At 37.5% G+C, this 25,148-nt stretch overlaps 1 protein-coding gene across 1 annotated transcript; it reads right to left on the bottom strand.

The window, feature by feature from the left end:
- Positions 1 to 312: 312 nt before the first annotated feature.
- On the bottom strand, positions 313 to 20,200 carry PSMB2 (proteasome 20S subunit beta 2). Its single transcript, XM_075195477.1, has 6 exons — positions 19,992 to 20,200; positions 17,814 to 17,936; positions 17,314 to 17,384; positions 7,512 to 7,674; positions 1,658 to 1,707; positions 313 to 529 (listed from the first exon to the last, which is right to left on the bottom strand). The coding sequence occupies exons 1-6, from the start codon at positions 20,080 to 20,082 to the stop codon at positions 428 to 430; spliced, it is 600 nt and encodes a 199-aa protein (XP_075051578.1). The 5' UTR covers positions 20,083 to 20,200; the 3' UTR covers positions 313 to 427.
- Between the last annotated feature and the right edge of the window lie 4,948 nt (positions 20,201 to 25,148).

The following is a 25,148-nucleotide window of genomic DNA, read 5'->3' as shown; positions in this document are numbered from 1 at the left end:
CTGTGACAACAAAAGTGGTGCAACATAATAATCAATGGACACTTTGCCACCCTATATCTTTGGCTATTTTCTAAAGTTCAGATCTGTCTGAATAAGCCCTCAAGTCTGTGTAACCTTGTTAGTCCTCCCTCGACAGAACTTTGAAAAGCAATATGTAAAATAGTACAGGACCGCCTCCCCCTCCATTTATACAAAAAATACAAATAAAAGTTTCACTGTAAAAGTAGATTCCTATGTACTCTAAAGTGAATACAGTTAATAGTGGTCTGATATAGGTTATGTGGAAGCAGATAGAAAACACAAAAGTCAAACTTTTATTCCAATTTTCCCAGATGGTCGTGGGAGGATTTATTGAAACTAGTTTTCAAAAGTGGTAGAAATAAAAATAAAATAAAAAAAATATAAAGGGGGCAGTCAGGTAAGGGTATTATACGCTTGATGCAGGAATACTCTCCAGATCATGGATGCCTTCCTTATCAATGACCCGCACAGTGAATGCAGGCAGGCTCAGGATGAACCGCTTCTGGAGCTGGAAGACAGAAAGAAAGAGGTGTGTGTGAGCAATCTGCTCCTTCTAGCCGGGTGTCGGCATAAATTAAATTAATGCAAGGGATGCGAAAAACCGCGTTAAAGTGCTAAAATTAGCTGCTGTCCGTATTGAATTATGCAGGTAAAACATACAAATATTTTGACTAGATTTAGAAGATGAATTCTTACGAATGCTACTGGAATATGTTCATTATCTACAGTAGTATCACCAGCTAGATATTTGCATATAGAAAGCTCTTGTAAAAGGAAAATGTAATACCCAAATTCAAGCCTGTCCTAGTGGAGAGAACAACTTTTGCAGCTAATTTAGAAGACAAGGACCACAGCAGACATTATAGAATGATCCGATAGTCATATGCGACTCTAATTACAGGTTATTTTGTTTGGAGGTTATAATGCAAAGTTAAATATATGCCTTCCAAGCACTATACCCGCAGCCTAATATCGGACAAAGAATGCCGATACACTATTATCATTAGCAAAATCGAGTTTAAGGTTAGCTACAAACTTGCCAAACATCACACAGTTTAGAAAGAATTAGTAAAATGGAGTTTAACAGGATAAGAGGACCAAAGTTGTTTATATTAGATAACAAATATTTGAATTATCTAGGCAGTGGTGCCTTGAGAACTTTGAAAAGGACTGCAAAGCTTTTATGCTCTAGGAATGTTTTATAACCCACTATTCGCTAATATTCATGGATTTGTTTTTGTTATTTTGGTGTCAAACATGCAAAATAGACCCAGATGGTCTCTCTTGCATATACAACCCCTACCCTATAGTAACTGCCCAGCATGTAGCTTTCTTCTGTATACATCAGAGAGCCAGTGCTGCATTACCTGGCTGGCATCAGTGGAGTGAATAGAGTAGCGTGGAAAAACCTATATGCGCTACTTTGTACAAACCCGATGACTCTGGGTATGTGATGCACCTCTGTGGGTCGGGCATAGACAGAAAACTGCATAAGCCTGACCCTCTATGTATCAAAAACCTGTAGGAAAAAGACATGTTAGATGCACACTACTAGTGTATCTAACAAATCGGCGCAAAACTCAGAACAAAAAAAGTCCAAAGGTTGACTTATTTTAAGTGCCTATTAGTCTCTTACCTCTGCTATACATTTCTTTAGGAGCTCTACTGCCTCTTCCCGTGTGAGATCTGAGAGATAAAATTAAATGGTTTATCAAAAAAATGAAGGATGTAAAACACATTTTATACTGCTGTATTGAGTATAATTTAAGTAAATACTAGTAACATCAAACTAGATCTGACAAAAACCAATACAGCTTACACCCCTAATTAGAGGGCTGTGAATGTGGCATACAATAAAAAATTAAATCCATTAGCATTTTTGAGAGATAACTTTACATGCACGCAAATATCCTACATAACGGGTAGTGTATAGATTAGTTTATAAAACATTTTCCTTTACATTTCATTAATGATTTACTTACTATGATGTAATCTAGCCAAGTAATTTTTGAAAGATATTCAGACTTCATGTTATTTTCAACAAAGCAGGTGGTTGGCAATGTTAAAGATTGATCACAAACACTGAATTGCATAATAAAAATTATTTGGTAAAATGATATTGGCAGTATTCTGAATAAAAAACAACAAATTTTGGGGATCGGACACAGTTATGCTGAACCATTTAGCTGTTTATTAGCAGTCGTCAGGATGGTAAAACAGCTCCAATGCTGGTACAGCAATCATATCCAGTAACAGTATACGAAAATCCCCACTACCTACATCTGGCTAGACATTCCTTCCCTGTCTGCTTGCCGGCCACTTACTGGCATCGGTGGTCCCACCCACACATACAGACAGTGTCTTTATCCTCCACCCCAAGCACTACAACAAAGCACAGCAAAAAATAAACCCACACCCATGTGGAACACCTGTGTGTCTGTGCTAAGAGAGAGACCTAGGGAAAACGAACTGTGTTCCTACCTGTTACCTTACAGGGAACTGTGGCAAATATCCTTCTTTGCCACTATATCTATCTACGTCTAGCCCTTTACTAAGTTCTGCTGCCTCCTTCTCCATAACATTACAAAAATTCACCCATTTTTCTGTCATGAAGTAAATAAAAATCCTGGTTCATTCACTCATATTTTGTATTGATTACTTAAACCTCCTTCTCGTCAGCCTTCCTGACTCCCACTTTTCCCTTCAATCGATCCAGAATGCTGCGGCTAGGCTCATCCTCTCATGACGCTCCTCAACATCCTCTCCTGTCGCTTCTCCATCCCTTCACTGGCTCCACATCAGTTCCAGAATTCATTTCAAGCTCCTCACCATAACTTACAAAGCCCTCACCAACACATCTTCCTCATATATCTGTAACCTTGTCTTGATGTACATCACTATCTGGCCACTCTGCTCTGCCCTACACTCCCACCTCCAAGACTTCTCCTGTGCTGCCCAGCACCACTGGAATTCCTAACCCTGCCCAACCTGACTTTCCCCCAACCTACAATCTTCAAAACTCACCTCTTCATGCTTGCCTATCCAACCCTCTCTTGACCATCGTGTCCACCACCTCCATTTCATTCCAGTAGTTCCTACTGTGTCTCCCCTCTCTATAGAATGTAAGCTCCCACGGGCAGGGTGATCTCTCCATATTGTCTTATGTGTTTCTTTCTCATACGTCTGTGTCATATTTTGCTGCATTCTGTGTGAGGTCCCTTCAATTTCTAACTCGCACTTATTTATGCTCCTTAGGTGTAACAGTTTTCATGCTTTTGCGATCTTGCTTACTGTATTAGTAAGGTCTTATCTGTATTTGTACAAGTGTCTGGCGCTACGGAATCTGTGGGTCTGTAGAAATAAAATTAATTTGTCCAGCCATGCAACTTACAGTTACTGCCAGAATCTTGATTTAGAGTACAAAGCCTACTTTATACTTGGTTAAAACTTAGGCTTAATTGAAGATATCTTTCTGCCGAAGCATGCTAATGCTCCCCTGTAACTGCCACCTGTACCTTGATAGATTTCCATTTAAAAACCATGCACAGCTCAGTATTGCAGGCATGTTGAGGAAAGCAAAACATAGACAGATTCAAAACTTGGCAATGGTGGGGTCAAATAGTGGTTGTCTGGTCATGTTGCCTGTCCAGTTAAGTACAAATTTACTTCAACAAGTTTGGATATGGTATATTCACTCCTAACCATTCAGCTACCTGGAGGACTCAACTGTGCCAGAGGTTCAGAAGCCAGTATCAAAGTGATGTTGTGGGACACAAGTACCTGCAAGTGGGAAATCCCTCCGCAGGAGGAGCTCTCTTAATCTCCATGTTAGGGCATAAGTATCATACAGACATTAATGGCAAGGGCTCAAATTTCATTCAACATATTTCAACTAAGCATAGTAAAAGCAATTTGATGCCAGGGATCCAAAACAAACCCCAAAAAAACACTGTACAAAGTACACTATTGCTGCAGCCCCCATGTGTGTAACACTGTCGCCTGAGCTACTGAAGGGTCAATCAATAATATGAATCGTTTCTCAGCTACGATGTAGTACTTAAGATGCAGTCTGTGCGCACTGGCCCTAAACATTTGTACATTTCAAGAAAGATGTATATGTGAGCATATTTTAAGGGTAAACCACACACTGTTCTCACCCAAATGAAGTGTACATTTCAGAATTAAACATTAGGATCAATAAGCTTGTCCCTCCCGTTCTATAACTCCCTGGGAAAAAAAACAACATTTCATATGTGACAAATCTTCCCAATAACGAGGATGCTAATCGATTAGATGTGTTTGTGAGGGAGGCATGACGGAATTCCAGTCTCACGAGTCTGGGAGGAGAGCTTGGCCTTTTGGGAACTACTGAATGAGCAACGTGTGCCACCTCAGGCTATGATGGTGAGTAGATTTTAGCATCAGTTCCATGCTGAGCAGTATTGATTTAAGGCTCTTTGTTAATTTTATGGACTAGCTATTCAAAAAGTGGTAAGAGAAACTTGCTAAGTAACATAAAGTGCTACATTGAGATTATGCAGTAAAAGTCTAGCACAAGTTCCCCCGTTAAGAAGGTGGGTCCATAAGAGAAATCCCTGCACAAGTGAAGCTATATGGATATATAGAATTGGTCTGCCCTTCATGAATAAAGTTTGCTAGCTAAATGACCAAGTTACAATGAAACAGCTAACTGGGTTTCAGCGACAAAATATGTTTATCTCTATGTAGCTCAGCTTTTATCAGTGTAACTAGCCATTTCCAAACTATTTTTATTCCAATCACTAGTTAAGGTTGAAAACCTAGAGCAGATACAACAAACACATGTAAATGGGAGAGTCGAAGATGCTTTGTGCAATAGATCTAAAAACAAGACAGGGCTGATTAGATACACTTATTATATTCTCTTCCAGAGAGTTCATGTTTCAGTCCTCATTGCTTGTATCAATCTTTCTGGGAGGCTGGGATTTTGGGTGAAGGGGCATGGCTGTCCAGCAGCTGTAACACAGCAATGTTGAGAAAATGGTGTGGCAGTAGAGGGTAGTGTATATGCAGCTAAATGGGGGTTATGTAAGGACTGAGCAGAAACCAGCTATTGCATACACTTTAATAATGCATCATCAGAAGCAGGGGAGCCAAGTATTACATTTAAGTAGAAGGATGCAACAAATCTGAAATTTGGTTTGAGATTGGGCCAAACATTAAGGGTTTCCAGTAAGCGAAATGAAAACCAAAACTTGGCTGTGTTGTGATTTCAGGGTACAGGGTATGTATTTATTGTGTATGGGGCTAATAAAGAAAAATAAATAAATGTATAATAATTTGTGGAGTAATCATTCCAATTATTCAATATAGTATTATTCAGTATAATGCAGGTGAGGACAGAGTTTAAACAAAGATTTATTTTAGCTTTTATTGTGATTAGGAAGCAGAATAAAAGCTATAACATCATGTCACAAAGACATAGGCGTTTAAACATAGACTATAATATTAGATTATTCATCAATCTAATAGGTTTCCAGTCATAACTGCAGTATTCTCTCTTTATTACTTCCATACTATGTGCAAAGTTTGGCATTCTAGCTAGTAGAAGAACTGAAAATCCCCCATGCACTGTTAGTGTAGGAGTCATCAGATAGTATACCTTAGAGAAGCCTTGAAAAGCAGACTTGTTATTGATACGCAAGGACATCACTGTCACATCTAGCAGTGAAAGGGTGCTGAAGACAAGTAATGATAGATTGACAGTAGACCCTAGGGACTGGGGAAAGAGGGTGTGGGTGATGCAAAGGTCCCACCAGGGGGTACTCTGCACTCTGTGCCCCAGCAAGGTGTGGGTGTTATCACACTAACTTCTCAGCACTGGTATAACAGGTTTGGAGGGCTGCATTGCAAAGTAACCTCTCTGATCTAACACTATTCTGTAACCGCTCTATCACTTGAGGGAATGTGGGGCAAACAGAAAAATAAAATTTGTTTTCAAGACTATTTTAAGGCAAATGATCTTTCTGGCAGCTTATGCAAGACTTGATTCTTGCTTTGTTTTTCTCAAACACAAAATGTATTTTATTTTTAAAATGGATGTATGTCCCACTCCATAAAAGGATTTGTCTTCACAGAGGCAGCTGCAGTACCTGCCCAATAGAGCAATGCTCCTTAAATCACACTTTAATAGTTTTATACAACTATGGTGCTCCAACCATCCAGAGAGCTCCACTGTCACCAAGACCCACACACCTCTCTGACACAGGAGGAGGAAGCTTCCTAGGGAGATGTCGTCTGTAAGTGGCCATCTCCTTTTAAATACAACACTTACGAATTCACAGCATTTCTGTAAATTAGCTACTCCTCCCAGGTGGGATTTGCAATTAAAAAGATGAATAGAAATATGGAAAGATTAAAACAGCAAGTCCAGCCAATACATCATACGCTATGTATTTACAAGCTGAATAAACAAAGTAAATATCTCCACCATGGTCTCTTCACGTCTGTGCAGCATGTTAGGAATGAGTAGATTTATGCTTTAAAAAGATGAAATATGGGTTCTTCTAAATGACTATGTCCCAGGAATATAAAGGCAATGTTGTTGTTATGCAAAGTGTGGCCTTATAAAGAGGATGACCTAATGCAATAAATACATTTTATTGCACAGTTGCATAGGCAATATACCTGGTGATAAGTGAGGGTGTCAGTTACAAAAAAACAAGGTCCATGTTTCTTCTTACATTACTAAAATTGTGCCGACTCCTACCTATTTCTAGTTTTAGGCCTCATACCCACTGGCATTTTACTTTGATATGCATGGTTTAACTTGCGCTTAAAAGATCACTGTAGGATTCCTGATGTGTTGTGTTTACAGGTGGTAAATGGAAAAATGGAACAATAATAATGCTCTCTCTTGTGATCCCCCATGTGCAAAACTGCAATCTGCATAGGGATTAGTGATCTCTCGTGTAACCCGCATTCACTACCTGGAGAAACGCAGCATAGCATTGGACACTTGTGTACACAGCCCAAGGTAGAAAATCCCATATGGGGCATTGAAAAGTAAGCAATCTGGAACAAATCTATCTTAAAAGGAAATATTCTATCCTGGTAGAAAAAGAAGCGGCAAACAATCACCATTTAGTGAAGATATCATACACAGAACATTGTCTTCTCTACAGTTAATATGATGAGCACTGCTAAACAACTTAGTGAGTTGGAAAGGGCAGGCAGTGCAAGACAAAGACTTTGGACGTTTTTAGTATAGTTTAAATGTAATTTAATGTAGGATATAAATGGTGCAGCAAATTACAGGAAAACTTCCACACAATCTGGACAAGATATCAGATACCAGCATTCAGAATATTGGAAGAGAAAATGTTAAATAACTGCACTTTAGTTACTAACTAGATCAATGCATTTGATACATTATTTACATTTGTCAAACAATGAACCAGAAACAAGTTATCTCCAGACATTACCATGAAAGCTCATGTTGCAGTCCTTACCTGGCTTGAAGTAACGGTCCAGAATGCTGAGAGTGAGGAAGGCTCCATAACCATGAGCTGCAAAAGGTGCCTTTGCCAGAGCTGCAAGGTGATCCATATAATACAGGGAAGGGCCATCGTGTTCATCGTAGCCAGCCAGCAGTAAGTTAACATGATAAGGAGTCTGTGAAGACAATGAGCCATATTTAATAAGGTCATGCAATGTATGTAGCAAGTACAAGCCAGTAAAATGGCTTAAATGTATGGGGGAAAAATAAAGCCAAATATAGCAGTAGGTTATGAAAAAGATGGCTAACAAATCAATGTCTGCCATTAACAAAATACGAATAGTGCGAGAAAGATTTTTTTTTTTTTTTACTACAACTTTACCACTGTAGAAATACATATGTCCTCAAAATAGTAAAACAGACAGATTCACACAAGAACATTCTCTAAATCCCACTGTGTGCACGTAATTATAATAATTACAGAAAGATGTTTGCTAGTGCACATACATTATCATTAGGTATGCTTAAGGTTTAAGTGCTCAGATGTATTTTTGCAGGGAACCACAAGTCACGTTAAAGCCATAAACCAATTATTACCCAAGTGCTGCAGTGGTTTATTTAAAAAGTGACATATGATTTTTTTAAAAAATTTTTTTTTAATAAAAGTATTTTTTAGTGATTTTCCAACACAAACAAAACAGACACTTGAATATCTAGATATCTAAGCATTACATTTCTAAATAAGACACACCAGCCAAGAGAACAAGAAAAAATACTACTATTGCACAAATTGCTAAGAGTTGAATTTCCTACAGCTCTTAATTTCAAAACATAATTTCTTTTTTATTATTTATATTTGTGTCTGGGGTGCAACCTAAACTTATTATGAATGAAAAGAGAAAAAAGTTTACTGACAAAGGTGCACTATCAACTCTAGATATGTTAAATCAAAGGGAGCAGCTTAAATTTAAAATTTAACTTTTAATATATTAAAATCAAATATAAAATTAGCAAAATATAAAACAATGTGTAAGCGGATAAACAAAAAGTGGGAATAAAACTGCTGTCTGCACCAGACAAATCTCCTATATAATCCAAAGGATTTATGCTGTATTAATACCAAAATAATAAGATCACAATAAACCCAATTTACAAATGAATAACCAAATAAATATAGAGAATAGCTCTCTCTACCTATTGATACCTTGTCTAGGTGCTTATATCCCTAGGTCAAATAACATACTGCGTTCAGAATATAGCCTATGACAGGCCCTCTCTTATGTAGCAAATGCACTCAAGGAAAGCATTTTTATATTTAAATCCCAGCAGTTATTGGGCCCCATGATCTCTTTATTACAAAGCTTATATAGGAAAGGAGCCATAATGTGGGCATAACCTGTATCATGTCTTAAAGGGTAACTCCACTGAGATTTAGCAACTATTACTGATGTTTAAATAGGAGATTACAAGTATCAGAAGTTATTCTAGTAAGATGCAATACCCATCAAAAGGTAATAACTTGGCAACAAAATCAGTTATTCTCTGTGCTGAACTACAGAAGCATATATATATATACGTTTTACAAACATATCAATAATAAAATTGAAAATAAATTCTACTTAGAAAAAGGTTATACTTGTTGGGACTGTTTTACAATACAATAATATATTTTGATATTTCTACAATGTTCTAATAATTTCCAAAGAGAAAGTTTCCCCACTCAATTTCCAAAACTTACATGAGGCCTTCTGTACGTAATAGACACAAGGTTTCCCAACAGAAGTCTTTCATATGGGCTTAGAAAAGAAATTACTATTTCCAACACTCACAGAAGCAAACCATTCAATAGTACAAGCTAAATGTTTGATTTAGCAACAATGTTCTAAAACCTAAAGAATTCACACAGTAACCACATGAATCCACACATAAATACTAGCGTTATTATTTATGTATATTAATTCCATATTTTTACATTTGACACTACAAAGATGTATGCTCTTATAAGTTTCAACAAATGTGTAAACAGATGGGATAATCCTATTTAAAAAACATGACATGCTATGAGACAATAGAAGTATTCTAACATTATAGATGGTCCAATATGAAGGGAGGACTACATAAAAATATTCTTGTTATAGGACTTTATTAAGTTTCTAGGATGGTGCTAGCAGAACTCAATATTTTGTACCTTCTACCGCATATCCACAGGTTCAATAACAATTTATGAACATGAAGCTAACACTTAGTTTTGGAGCGGGCAGAAGAAGTTGCAGTTATAGCCACTGCTCCCTAGATACTTTAATTTAATTAGCCGCTCTAACATTTATTTATGCCTACAGATCTGAGACACAGTCACAATTAACAGGAGGAGGAATGGGGGGGGGGGGGAGGATTCTCTCAGTGTTTAAAGAGCGGTGCAGGAGATGTCTCGCTAAAGGTTTGTGCGACTCTCGAGATGCCAGCTTTCTGCATGTGTGAGAAGCTCAGGCATAAATAAAAGGGTGTGAGGCAGTTTTAATTAAACCAATACATCTGTGCCAGTTACTATGTCAGACTTCCTCTTGACATGCTCGGGCACAAGGGATAAGCCATCTGATTTTTACCCATTCAAGACCAGAAATTTGCAGTGCAATGTGTTGCTGACCCATATAACTTAAATAAAAAAAAAAAAAAGATACTGAATTTGAATCTGCCATATTTCTACAAAGAGAGACAGTCAATATATTGGGTCTTTTCACAGCGATTGTTCTCACTTTTGTCAACTGCCCCCATCACGGTAACAGACTCATGTGCGTTTTACCCAATTGCTCCCACAGTCAACTATCAACTAGTTTGAGAACAATATAAACCAGTGGAACCCAAACTTTCTTAGGTCGAGGCACCCTTAGGGTTTCCATAATTGTTTCAAGGCACCCCTAAGCCAAAATAATTACCAAGTAGTCACCCGCCTTGCTTACCACCAGCCTTGGCCACGGCACCCCAGGGAGGTCGCTGCGGCACCCAGTTTGGGAACCACTGATCTAAACTATAACATCTGTTAGCACAACTTTTTCAGACAGCAGACTGCATTTATAACTACATGTTTGAGAGACAACTGTATTAAACACGGTTGCATTAATGCAACACAACCAGAGTTCTCCGAATGGTCAGTTATAGGAAGAAAATAAATAGTACTATGAACTACCTACATAAAATATCAAATGCTCCAGGTATCTATGCAAACCTTTACATTACGTTGAACCAGTAATCTTCAGTATTCTGCAAATCACAATTTTCATGATACAGCACACAAATCAAGAAATTTTAAACAATTTGCACAATGTAATAAATAATCTTCAAACCGAAAGACATTTACACCCCAGTGAATGGGAATTAACATGAGTTTCCTGGTTACCGAATCCAGGTTTCAGACTAATAAGAATTTTACCAAGAACCAACTTCGACTGAATCAGAATCCAGAAATCTGAAGTTTTAGTAGGGTTGTCACTTTCATGAGTTAAAAAAATAAAACAAATAAACAATTCTTATCTAATCCCTTGATGCTTCATATTCACAAAAGGCTTTATATATTCGTTTCTGGTACTTGGCAGCATAATTAGTAGTAACTTGTAAAGAAGAGTCTGCGTGCTGTGTAACCCAGCAAGACTTTTGAATTGTGGTGCTTGCAAAATGCTAGCTCCAGTTTAAAATAAGTACATTTAAAAAGCTTCTCCACAGTAGCCCTGTGTAGAGGAATGTAATGCCTTTGTTTTTTTAATACATTATAGTTTGTAATTCCTAATGCAAAAAATGTTGCCACAGTTATACCACATTACTCCAAACCCCCCTCCACGGTGTCAAACTACGCTGGTTTTCGGCAGAGGCCGACAATGAACCATGTAGTGGTCCATGGTTCTCCAGTGAATGATACCCTGAGTAGGGTGAATATTTTCATTCTACCTGGTAGTGTTGAGTTCATAAAGAAGAAATATAACATCTGGAAAGACAATCTCACATAGAAAATATTCAAATATTTTTTAAAACCCAATAAAGACAATACCAAAAGTAATCAGGTAACTGTGTTGGGCTTTAAAAGAAAAAAACAGTTTAAGATAGATGCAGGACACATTCCTGCTGAAGTGTTAATTAAAAACCATGCATATTATATTGCATATCAGAGTAGAAACAGGGTCATTCCATGTCAGTTCAACTTATTAAATAATTTACTAATCGCTGCTTCTTTATCCAGTTTACTTGAAGTATCACAGGTGTTTATTAAGGAATCGCCACAAATTTTGGATCCCTAAAGGTAACTTCCCCCCAAATCCAAACCAAATTATTTTATCTGCCTCATGTTATGCGTTACGGGGAAAAAACGCACGTTTTTCGAATATTAAAAATGCTAGGTTCAAGCAACATTAGGAATCCCATTTCTTTGGGGGGAGGGGAACGCATTCATATTTGACATGGAGGCACGCTCCTATAGTCTTGTGTTAATACATAATTAACACAAGAAACCATGAAATTTAAAACCTTTAGCATAACTTTAGTCCATAAATAAGATAAGTCAACAATCTTATTATTTTTCCCGTTTGCAACTCGTTGCAACGGACTGTAATTTTCATTAAAGTGTCAGCAGAAAGTGTATACTGCCTTCTAGTACTTCATTGGATAGTAGGCACTTCCGTTACAGAGGACGTGAATAAAAGGAACAAGACACTTATCTCTTGAAGGCCAGGACAGCACATTTGTTGATTGGTTTCGTTTCATGAAGTGTACCAGCATATATTGTTCCTCCTCATTATATTGAATGATATACCCAATGTACCAGATGTTATCATACACTGCTGCTATGTATGTTCCAGGTTGCAGATCACTTTTGTCTACATTTTTTGTGACTGGTCATAGCGACACCAACTCTGGTTCCTGCTGTCTTTAGGTCCTCTGATGACAATCTATATATGTGGTGCTCATCATTACTAATAGGTCGAAATCTGTGATGAGAACATGTTCCTGCCACAGTCTTTGCTGTTTCTAGATGGCTAGGACATTAAATTTTTCTTCAGTCTGCTTAATTTTCCAACTGTTTGGTGCCAGAGTTAATATTTTTATTACTTCTTGTCGTGGCGCCTCTTCACACTTTTGCTTTAATTCACATATCACACTCTGTAAATCATCACAACCTGAACATTTGCTTACTTTCTGGAGTGATTCTAGTGAACGGTAGCAGGCTGAGGTTCCAGGATCATTGGTTACTGCATTTGAAACTTCAGTTCTCAGAAACAAAAGTTATTTTCTTTATCTGTAAAGTGGAGTTTTATCCCATAGCCTCAGGTTAGTTCACTTTTTTGGTATGGTTTTTAACAATGTGTAAATTATGTATGCCGTACACCAGTAATCAAGCATCAACTTCATTATTTTTTTTCTCCACCATGAAACAGAGTAAGTACCCTGCTGTTTTTTTTCTTTTTCTTGCACCGTTTTTGTTAAAATATTTGATGTTAAAAAATAAAACAAAAAAGTTTGCATTGCTTGTATAGTCAGGTTACTATGGATTGAATTTACAAGGAGTCATGCCAATGGGTAACTACAAAACAGCAGTGTCTGAAAGGAAGACCATAAACACACTACCACAAAAAAGTGGGACTAGACTGACTAAACAAATTCTTCTTTTTTCATTAAATATACAATGGTCAAAACTACTAGCACATTTGCACTTTTCAAATAACTTACAATTATCTCTAAAGAGAAATTGAAATTAACAGTATTGGATCGCCCCAATTCTCTCTCTGCTATTATAGAACATTTGTTTCAGATTCTGAATTTAATACTCTATATAATTTTAAATCAGAAAATGAAAATAAATGGCATTGACAAAGTTACTGACACACTAGACTTGTTATTTTGTAGCACAGCCATTAGTCAAAATAACTGCAATCACCTGTTTCCTGTACCTTTCCAGTGGCAGTATGGTCCCCTCTTCTGCTCCAGCTCTCCTGGATAAGAAGGGGACGTCTTCCAACTGCTCTTGTCAGATCCCTCTCTCTCTCTGCAGGTGTGCTACGGGATATAGACCTTGACTCATTGCCGGTCACTTCAAAAGAGTCCAACAGTTTGTCTTGAATGAATCCTGGGAGCTTTTTGTAGTGTTTTGCCCTGCTGGAAGACCCATGACATTTGATGAAGATCCAGATTTCTCATACAATATTGCTCTCCAGATTTCTTGATGCAATGCACATATTCAAGGCACCCAGTCATGTTTAAGTGTATAGCAGGTGTTCTTTACTTCATTGTACTTCCTGTAAACAGAGTTATGATGTGCAATAACAAAAATAATTTGGTCTCATCTGTACACAGGACATTCTTCTAGAAGAAATTTGGCTTGTTCATGTATGTTTTCAAAAAACTCCAGTCGGACTTTCTTAGGTTTTCTGTCAACAGTGGGGCACTCCTGGGCCTCCCTTTCGTGGAGTTGGAGATGGATGGTGTGTCTGAAGGTCAGCTTGAATGTGTTTAGCAGATGATCGTGGTGCTTTCTCCACCATTCGATCAATCCTGCTCTGCAATCTTTGATCAAGCTCTCGCTCGTGGCCACGTCCAGGGTAATGGGCCTTAAACTTACGAATAACATTACGTATGGTGGAAACGGGAATATCAAGGTTTTGGGAAACCGTTTTGTAGCCTTGAAATTGTTTATGCTTGGCTACAATCTTGTCTGACCTCCTCAGATAATGGTCTGGCTTTCTTTCTTTTCTCCAATCTCATTGCAATACACACGACATATAAAACAGAAGGAGTCCTTTTCACTATTCAAGCTCATTCAATGACTGATTTTTAGATTATATGCTACGCACCACTGTTAGAAATATACTTATTTCTATCTACTTTTAAAAAGGTGCCAATAATTTTGTCCAGCCCTTTTAAGGATTTCTGTGGAGTAAGCAATGAATGTGTTTTATTCCACTGTCAACCAAAGAAATACAAATGTGGATACCAAAATATATTTTAATTTTAATAAGTTTCTGGAACAAATGGTGCATTATTAAAAAAAAATGGCAATGAAAATTGTGTTTAGTGGTAGTACAAGGTGAAACACACACACACACACACACACACACACACACACACACCACTAAAACAGTCTAAATTAAATAAGTAGGAGGGAGCAGGGTTGGGGGTATTCGAGAGAGTGCTATAGTAAAATATATAAAGTGAACAGGCTTGTAAGAAGTGGTGTGACACACAATTGTACATCATCTGAGGTCAGCCAGCCAATTGTAAAACACACCCAATTTATTGATAGCAGCACAAAAAAAAAAAAATACAAGAAAAGTCTGTGTACATGTTTTCTGTAGAACAGATAAGTCTAATGTACATTTTACAATATACACACTGTAAAATAGCACAGATGAATTGACTTCAATTCCATTTGACCGAGTGAAATAAAAAGAATTGTTATGTAAAATTATATCCATAGCAAACCAAAACTACACAAATGTAGTTTTACTGGCAGACCCATACTCAAGGTACACCGATTTTTTTTTCTTGCTTAATAATTCCTACAATTAAGAGCTTTCACATTTGACATGGAGGCGCGCTCCTATAGAGTCTGCATTCCAGACTCTTTTGCTGATCCAGCGAGTCCTCATCTCTCAGCAGGTACTCACTGTTTACCACTTCACCGCACTCTCTTCAAGAATGAAACAACAACGCTGTCTCAGTTTCAGATCCCCCAGAGACACGCACAGGGGCTGGGAAATTTACACCTGAGCTCCTGCAACTGTGTCAGCACCATAATACATTGAAGGTAGGAGGAGCCCAAAATGATAATACAAGCCACAACTGCTGATAAAGTATGCGAATACGAGTGAGGTCAACTAAATTGCATACATTTATATTAGATAGCAAGAAAGTTTTCTTACAGTAGCAAAATGATCAGGTTTATAAATGCAAATGTATAATTGGACTACTACTAAATGTCTTCATTAGGCTAGGATCTTAAAATTAATTAAGCGGAATTAAATCACAATGACAGACAGGAATATTCCCCAGTGAGAAACATGCAATAGTGTTGATCTTGTCACACAAGATTTTTTAAAAGTGGGAACCTTAGAATATATGATATTCTCCACAAATATTATGTTTGTGCCATGCATTATAGATACTGCAAGTCTAGTATGACCATTGCACTACAGGGTGTTCTGTCTCAGCAATTCCTCCCCAGGATTTAGTCTATGGAGCATTATGTTCCCATGAATGAGTGCGTCTTACAGGGCATTTTACATGTGCATGGAAGTTTTTTGGGGTTCCTACTTCAGTAATCGCTAACACACGTACCTCTGTTTCTTCATCAGAAAGGATTAAAAGCAAACAAATAGCTTAATTTTCAGTATATTTTTCTACTTCACAGTTAACCGAACACTTTAACGAAACTGTATACCTTGATGAGACAATACGACCATAAAAGACTTCAAACCAATACGGACAATTTCCAGGAGCCAGACGACCAAAGCGCCTATAATTGCACGTGTAAATTAGTATGTAAATATTAAAAAGAAGCCTGGCTCCTGAAAAGTCAAGATGACTACTAGATTTGCCAACTACATTATTTTGTACACTATTGCTGCGATCAAAGAAAATATACAGTCAGTTAGATACATAAGACTGCATAAATGAAATGGCGTTAAATAAATAAAAAATTGCTTTACACACGTTTCTATATCAGACACACGTAGGCATAGGCCTAATTCCAGCAGTACAGATATCACTAGGAAGAGAAGCTGAGCCAATTTCTTTACAAACTGCTACATTCAGCAGTGTCAGGGGCTCCATAGTCATAACAGCAGGGACCCTGAACACTATGTGATCTTTAACAATAGTTGTACACACCCCACTCCCTCCCAGGCATCACCATCTGCAGTGGCACAGAGCTGCATCTCCGGCATGCAAACACATCTGCCTCTGCTAGTGTACTCCCACTGAGTCGCCCATCTGGAACAGGTGGGGTGAGTGTGGGTACAAGGGAGAAAGACAGGGGCAAAGCAGGTCTTCTATGGGGGGAGGAGGAGGGCTGGCATTTCTATGAATAAAGAGGAGATCATGTCACATCCTGCTAAATTTGTTTGCAAAAATGCGTGTTCAATTACCCTAGTTAGCGGTATTAACTTTCGGTGTGTATAGCAAATTAAATTTCAGCACTTGGGAGACAGGATACTTAAAAATCACAGCTTTACCTGCACCATCTGTTTCTTAGGATCATGTGATCGCCATGATAACATTAAACTGTAGCTAGATGTTACATGGGGAAAGAGCATATGAGAAACATGCTGTTTTCTTTCCAAACAGCAGCCTATCTAAACAGATGAGAGAATTTCTTCCGTTCAACATTCCCCCAGACTGAATATTTTACTACAAAGTGCAGCAATCTATAAAAACATAATACAGAAAATACAGTCCAAACATATACATTTTTAAACACAAATCTGCCAAATTTGAAATGCTATGTAGATCAAACTAAAAAATAATAATTGTATACAGCTATTCATTAAAGTGAATCAATTCTTTCAAAACATAACTTTCAAACGTGACAAAGTAGAGATTTAAGATGATCTATTGGGAGTGCAGTGAGGAGCACATTTGAAACCGATGCTGCCACTGTCATCCCAGAAGGTGCTTAGAATACCTTACTCTACATCTAGGAGTGTACCACACAAATGGTATGTCATCAAAATATATATACATTTTCCTCCCATCTTTTAGACCCAGTGATATATTGAAACATGTCAAACAATAATAACTTAATACTCACATACAATAACAAATACTTAATAACTCACCCTACTTCTCAGGTAGTCCGCCAGATTTCTTCGTGTGAAGTTTGCAGCTGCTGTGGGAGACAATTCATAGCCTACAACAAAACACATAAAAGGTTTTAATGTGAAGCGAAAGGTCAGTATCTGACAGTTTTCTATCAACATTAATCCTGGAAGATCAAAGTGTTACTGGGTGGAAGGTAAGATAGCCATGTAAAAAGCTTTACAAATCACACAGGCTGATTTTGTACATCTTTTATAAAAATATGAACCATGTGTTCTAGTTCTGCACACAAGTTGGATAAAACTGGAATGGTGTCATCCATTTTATGTCTAAATCTATTATATTTCCCTTACATGTCAGGTGAGCGTTAACTTGACAACAGCTGAAAACCTGCAGGTTGTAGACTAACAAATATAAGGTTTTATGCTGTGGGTGATTAAAATGGCGATGCAGAGAAACCAGTATAGATAATAATCAAAAAACCTAGAATCAGCACGAGTCCAGCAATAGTTTAACACACCATTCCTCATTTTATACAGCTGTACATTCTTCTGAATGTATTCTGCGAACTGCACTGTGTCTCCAGCTTCTCCCACACACAAGAGGAGGATCTTCTCACTCATCTTGAACATTTTATCAGCATCTGGAGAAAGAAAAGAGTAGAGTTTGAACACAACATTGCTAACTTTGAATAAATAAATATGAAAACTGTGAAGAACAAATGTTTGTACTGCTAACAAATACGGATCCAAAATGCTGAACCCTCAAAGGGGTTATATGTCTTTCCTCACCATATTTCCCTGGTTTGTTCCTCAGGCAAATAAAAAAAAGTATGTGAATACACTGCATTTATTGAAATCAATCTATATAGCAGGCCAATCTGTGATTGGACAGTAATGTATTACCACTTGATTACCTAGTCAACCATATACAAAACATAGTTCACAGATATTTCTAACTTACTCAACACTTCATTCATGTGCACCAAACTATTTTGTACACTTGTTTAGTTCAAGTTAAAAAACATATAGCACCAAGGTCCAACCTCAAATGGGAGTATAATGTTGCTTCAGAGTAAAAAACAAACACCCCCCCCGCAAAAGGGGGTGGGGGGCAGATATAGATATATATATATATATATATATTTATTACAATATAAACTACAAAGATGCTAATAGGAGAAGTTCGGGGATTTTGCAAATGACGACTGCAGAAAAGCAGGAAGTGAGAACAGTTAGAGTCTTTTACTTTCACTTTTAAGGAGCTCACACCAACACCATGATGTGACAGATTTGAATACTGCGGCACAGCTTTAAAACAAACTTAAAATGCCTGCCTGTTAAGAATTCCTTGTTTAAAGCATCCTTCGAATTTAAATACAGTTCACTACTGAAACACGTTTTTATATATCATGCTTATTTCCATTACTCTCCAAGTTGTCTTGCTTTCACAGCACCTTTCATCAGTCCTCAAGGATACAGGAATACTGTTCATATTTTTTTTTTAAAGTTATATGTCAGTCTGGCAATTTTCTTTTTGTATATTCACTCTTACTTAGAGAAAGTCATGTTCAGATGCACTAATTTAATGTTCATGCTTACATATATGATTGGGGCACCAGCAACATTGATTTCAATCAAAATACAAAACACAGATATATGTGTAAAAGTTCCTATACATTGGCAAAACTTTAGATATTTCACAGAGTATTAACATCAGTGTGTTGCCAGGTGCAAACTAATGTTCTACGTTATAGGCCATGTTAAGGTGAAGAAAGCTGACCGCAAGCAGGCTTCATTGGAATTACTGGATAGGAAGTATGGTGTGTATAGTAAAATATTTCTCTTCATAATCACAACTTTAGCCAGCTATTGCTTTATGCAGCAAGACACATCATGCAGTTTTCACCCATATGTTGCAAAACATGATCTTGGGTGTGCAAAAAAAAGAAAAAGAAAAAGAAAAAATGCTACTACATAGAAAAGACAATACATCAAATAGATTCAGTACTAGCATATCAGGCATAATTTAACTACGATACTAGGGGCAGGCTTAGTATGATTTACCCTTTGTCACTAATGCTCAGCACATACTGCATTTCTGTGAGCTATTTACTTTTCTTTGGTTAACAGAGGGCAGTCCTAAGTGAAATCACCATCCCTAACTACCTCTACAGACTATTAGGACATATTTTTAATAGAATTTTGCCCATAAGCACACTTTTATGGAAATACTTGAACAGTACCAGGCAACTCCTACATAAACCACTGCATGACCATATTATATATTACCAGAACCAGTGGCCCGGTAAACAGAGCTATGTCATACCAATACTGCTTTCATTTTAAAACTCAAATTCCATCCACTTACATTTTCTATACCACAATCTCTAAATTTCCATTTGGACCGCTGACCAGAATGTTGATGCTCCAGAAGATTAACATAAAACCAGTTTGTGATCTTCAGACAGAAACATACATCCAGCTTTAATGGGATATTTCAGAACTTAATGCAAATATTGTATTTCCTATTATTCATTCACCAAGTCCCAGTATTTAACCCCTCTATCTAACTTGCTCCCCCAATGTCAGGTGTAGGCTATACTGGCTGGAGAGTACTGCGGGGCAGCCATGTCCAAGTCAGTAGATATCTCCCTGCCCTCCCCGGGGTGCTATGATGGTACTTTGCCGCCACTCACCATGCTTCATCTTGATGATACTGTTCGCACACACGGTGTCCGCCGCCACCAGCACATAGTCGGGACCCTGGATACCGATCAGATACTCCATCCTTATGCGGCTATACTTCTTCTAGGGGACTCAGTTCCTGGCTCCGGCCTTAGACGTTACACAGCAAATCACCGCAAGGCCGGGATTCTGGCGCTGACATCTGACGTCATTGTCAGCAGACGCTCTCCCACGGAATGCCGGGAGTTGTAGTAGTTACATGGGAATGCGCAGTATGCTGAGATGTAGTCTATATACTACTGCAGAAGGTTTAACGTGGTGGCTGTTGTGGTTGCACATTCATTTCTCAACACTTATATTTTCGTAAAGCATAATATTCTTGTAACACGAGCAGCAATGTAATATAATAAATCCCATTATTAATGCATACCGAGGCGTAGGATCATAGTACAATTGGATTTTATTCTTCAATGTAACTTCCCATGTAGGCTGATGGGTATGTTAGCTACAGGAGACATATTGGTTGTATGTGAGGATATATGAATATATCATCATCAACATTTATTTATATATATGCTGACTATGTGAGGGTATGTGAAACTGGCTGTAAAGTATATTGGCTATATGGAGGCATTTAAAAATCAATTATATCTGACGAACATGGTATTTCATTTGCCAATAAATATTTTCATTTTTGATGTACCACACGTGCATCGTCTAAATATGTTTTTTTTCACAAAAACATGCATGTCAGATATATATTTCATAATATAAATTTTAGTCATTTTTGCATGCTAACCAATGGTTGAAGGGGAAATTTGAAAGTGAATAGTATTTAAAGTTTATGAATGAAGGCAGTAGAAGTGGTGATATGACATACCACCATATACCAGCCCACATCGACCGCTGATGCTAATGTAAAACTTTGTTGGTGTAATATGAACACTATACTACTTTAGACGATTATTTTTGCCACCAGCAGTGAAATACATAAATATTCTTTGCTCTAACAGCATGCCCATTTAACTGTTTGATTATTTAAAGCTGCAATCCCAGGTATACTTTTTTTTGAAAAAAAAAATTAACAGTGTTGTACCTTTGTAACATGAATCCAATACTCATTTCAGGATGTTCTGTAACCTGGTAATCCTTTTGCAAAATTGCTCTGTGTGTCTCTCAACTGAACTGCATTTGCATATCACCTCTCCCAACACATTCATGAGGATAGTGGAACTTGATATCGGTGTCAGAACCAGTCAGTCAAGAAGCTTTCCAATAGTCATGTCATGGCATATGAAGATTTTTTTTTTTTTTGGGGGGGGTACTATAAATTAACAGAGGTGGATTATAAAAATCTCTCTGCTCACTATGTTATATAAGATGGCATTTAGCTGATAGTAAATATTTAATAGTGGCTTTAAGAAAAGTAGCATGGGAACTATAACAATGCCATTTGTCTACTTACAGGTAACAAGTGTGATTTATGTAAAAAAATGTTTTTTTTAATGGGATTGCACATTTCAGAATGTTTTGTGACATGCTGTTTAAACCACTTAATTAAGTTTACTTCTTGAGACTGGTGGTGTGGGGCTTTTGTCTTGTTATCTCAATGAAACAAAAATTCAAATTGGCAAGTCTGCATCAAAGAATACCTGAAGGGACAGAAATCAAGTGATTAGTTTCTTGTCAAAACTGATACAGTGTTCAATTTAGGACAACCTAATTACATCATTATGGTAAAACCAGGAAAATCTTCACCTCATACACAGGATAGATGCAGATGAGATCTGTTTGTGTCTTCTGAAATGGTGTTTTGCCAAGAGCTATGTTTCAGCCACATTAAGACCCAGTACCAAACAGTTTTGGACATATAAGGAAGAGTGTGTGCTAGAAACCTCTTGGCTGTGATGGGAAGCTGTTATATCCATTAGAAAGGTCATAGCACGGTAGTGGATAGCTCTGGCTATTCACCAATCAGAGTTTCTGACACCGGAGTGCTGGAAGTCAACTTGTGAATGACTGAGGACTAGGAGCTGTCTAGTGGGTAGCCAGAATGCTGGAAGCTGGGCAAAAAAAGAGAAAAAAGGTAGGTATCTTAATGGGGCACTCGAGGATAAATGGATGAGTGTATGTGTTCTTTTATTAAAACGTATCTATTTTATTGGATTCATTAAAAATGGTTGTATCACCCTAATGAAGACAAAAAAGCTAGCGGAATATTAAAACAAAAAACATACAAGTGAATTAGAAATTGCAGATCAACTGCAAAAATATCTGGGGTCGTGTTTGTTTTCAGATATAATAATAATGACAATGCAATTATCTCATGTATGTAGGGACAATAGTCTGATAAGAAAAGGCATATATCATCACCTCCAATAGAGGGATATTAGAATAGGGCTGATTCCCAAAATTGTATGTGTGTTAGAGAGGTTGTTTTAGTATCTAATAATCATAATTATAGTCAATTTATGATCGTTTTGTGACACTTTTATGGAGTTCAATCAGTCCTAATAAAGCGCTGAAAAATTGTTCCTTGGCTTATGCCCAGACAGTGATGGATTGTATATATTCAGAGACACATTACAAAAGTATGAATAGTAATTTCCTATAGATCTTATCAGACTATATCAGTGACAGATATTTCTGTAAATAGATAAGTTTTAATGTAAGAACACATACACCAATCCATTTATCCTCGAGTGCCCCAATAAGACATCTACCTTTTTCTTCTTTTTTGCCTTGATTCTATATTAGGTCTAAGGGTGCACCACTCAGGGAATTCTCTATATTTGCGTATCCTGGGAAATGGGTTACATATTTATGATTTATGGTTTTTGGGATACCTAGTGTGGTTATATACTTTTCCTTTTTGAATGCTGGAAGCTGTCTATGCTGGTGAATGGAGGAGCTCTCCATCATTGGTATAGCCAACAGAGATGTGTTTTCTATCATTTTATCAACACCATAAATCTGAGGTTTACATTGTATCTCCATCAGAGATCTGGGCTTTGTATATTATTGCCATCAGAGGTACGGGGGCTATAATGTGAAGCCTCCGGGGCTTTGAGCATCTGCATTGTAATGTCACCAAATATGGGAACTGCATTATCTTGTATGTATGGACAGGGCCTGATTAAGAGTTCAGATCACTCTAGGCTAAAATACTCGTAGAGCCCCCTTGCCTACCATGCCAGGCTAATATGTGGAAGGTGAAAATCAATCTTGTCCTTCATTTAAAATCTGGCTTCCTTCACCACAACACCCCCCTCCCCCACCACCAATGATTATGTTCCCTTGTTTTTGAAAATCAGCTTCACTTGGTGGTTTAAAAGGGTCACAGCATTTTTTTTTTCACTTCTTTAAAATCAGAACTTTATAGCATAGCGGAGGCATAAATGAGCGCTAGTGAGGGTGACGATGTGAAGGGGGAGGGGTCTGTCACGTCTGCAACTGTTGTCATCCTCGTCTCTCCTACTCGCTTATCCTCAAACTCACACCCAAGGAATACTCATTGTCTTCAGCCTTTACCATGGGGAAGCCATCAAGATTAAAACCTTACTACATTTTTCTTTCATGATTTCTTTTTACTTTGGAGAACAACTATTCTGTTATATTTTAAAATGAATTCAGTTTATAACTCTCCCTGTCACAATATTGCTCCCCCCAAAATTTTGCGCCACCCCTCCCCCACAAAAGTGTGGTACTCTAGGCTGCAGCCTAGTCAGCTTATTGGATAATCAGGCCCTGTGTATGGACAACCTATGAAATAGTTGTCATAGGGGCATGCAGCACATTTTCTGCTTCAATTTGTGGATCAATTCATGGACGATATTTTGCACCATTATTTTAAGAAATTATGCCATGCTTTACACATATAGCTGTATCTTTATCACTATTTATGAAAAGTAACATTAAATAATTTGATCAAAACATAGAAAAGGGTGATAGAACTAATGAGGAAACTAACTCAAGCAGGGAGTTATCCAATGTATAACTTTCACCACAATTGCCTAATTAAAAAGTTTACATTACATAATAGACACCCAACTTCTTTAGTGAAGGAGACCAGGATTAGTAGAGCTAACTTGAAGTATCCATTCTCAAAATCACAATTATAGTGGTATTAACATGATGCTTATCTTTATTAAATAAGATTAAGAAGCAGAAACCAGATAAACAGAATAGCTATATGAACAAAATAATGAAAGAGTCATTGCAATCAATACACTCATATTTCTTAATCTAAAGAAATGAAAGACATTATTACCCACAAAAGTCATAATTTTACCATAGTATATGTACTACACACAAGCAGTCATCAGTTACTGGCTGCTCTCCTACAGGCTCTCTTGTCTTCAAGACTATCTGGAGATATATGGGAATTATAAAGTTATACAACAAATAAAAATTGTGGAACTGGAACAGGCATGATGTTTTACCATTGACATAAGCATTAACTACAGTCTGATCATAAGTTCATAACACAAAGAATTGCGTGACAATTTATAGCTGGGTACACATCTATGTAATCATACTTCAGATGCAATGTCTCTAACAATATCACCATCAATTGAAAGTCCTGATGATTATGCAGATTCATATGTAGACACCTGCACAATTTAACTTCAGTTTTGTGATTTTCATCTCTCATAACCATCTGCAGAAAAGACATCATTCCATTGCTGATCGTGATTCTTAGGAAGTTTATAAAACCAAATCAACAGATGCGATGTGCTTTGGTACGATAAAGCATGATTGTGGGAGAGTACATCCAAATGGTCATAAATCGTGTGATCTGCATGATAATTGCATAGGTGTGTATCCAGCTTATCACTTCACATGCAGCACAAATGTAACATGGTGTCCTGCTTATACAGTATACTGGTGTGTAAAGCTGGGTACACACTACAGAAATTTGGACCAACTTTTTATGCTGAGCGATTTTACATGCGATCGACGGTCCGATCGTGCGGTCCATGGACTGCATACACACTAGCCTTGTTTAGGACGATAAAGGGAAGAGCGGACGTCCCTTTATCGACTTTTTACAGCCATGTTGTCGCGAGCAATGACTGTAAAATGGGGGAGGCACATATAGAAACCGTTGTAATTCCTACACCGTTCACCTGAATTGGATGTAAATACCCTCAAATTAAAGCTGAAAG

The sequence above is a fragment of the Mixophyes fleayi genome, chromosome 2, assembly GCF_038048845.1.
Source record: "Mixophyes fleayi isolate aMixFle1 chromosome 2, aMixFle1.hap1, whole genome shotgun sequence".
NCBI classification, from domain to species: domain Eukaryota; kingdom Metazoa; phylum Chordata; class Amphibia; order Anura; family Limnodynastidae; genus Mixophyes; species Mixophyes fleayi.
The sequence above is the reverse complement of the archived record's forward strand: the minus strand, read 5'-3'. Positions and strand labels throughout refer to the sequence as shown.

Bases quoted from the DNA above. Each gene is read 5' to 3' on its own strand.
- PSMB2 (XM_075195477.1), bottom strand. From the start codon at position 20,082: ATGGAGTATCTGATCGGTATCCAGGGTCCCGACTATGTGCTGGTGGCG. The intron at 17,385-17,813 runs GTGTGTTAAACT...GTTTTGTTGTAG, and splicing joins GCTGTATAAAATGAGGAATG to GCTATGAATTGTCTCCCACA. The intron at 530-1,657 runs GTAAGAGACTAA...TCTGTCTTCCAG, and splicing joins TAAAGAAATGTATAGCAGAG to CTCCAGAAGCGGTTCATCCT.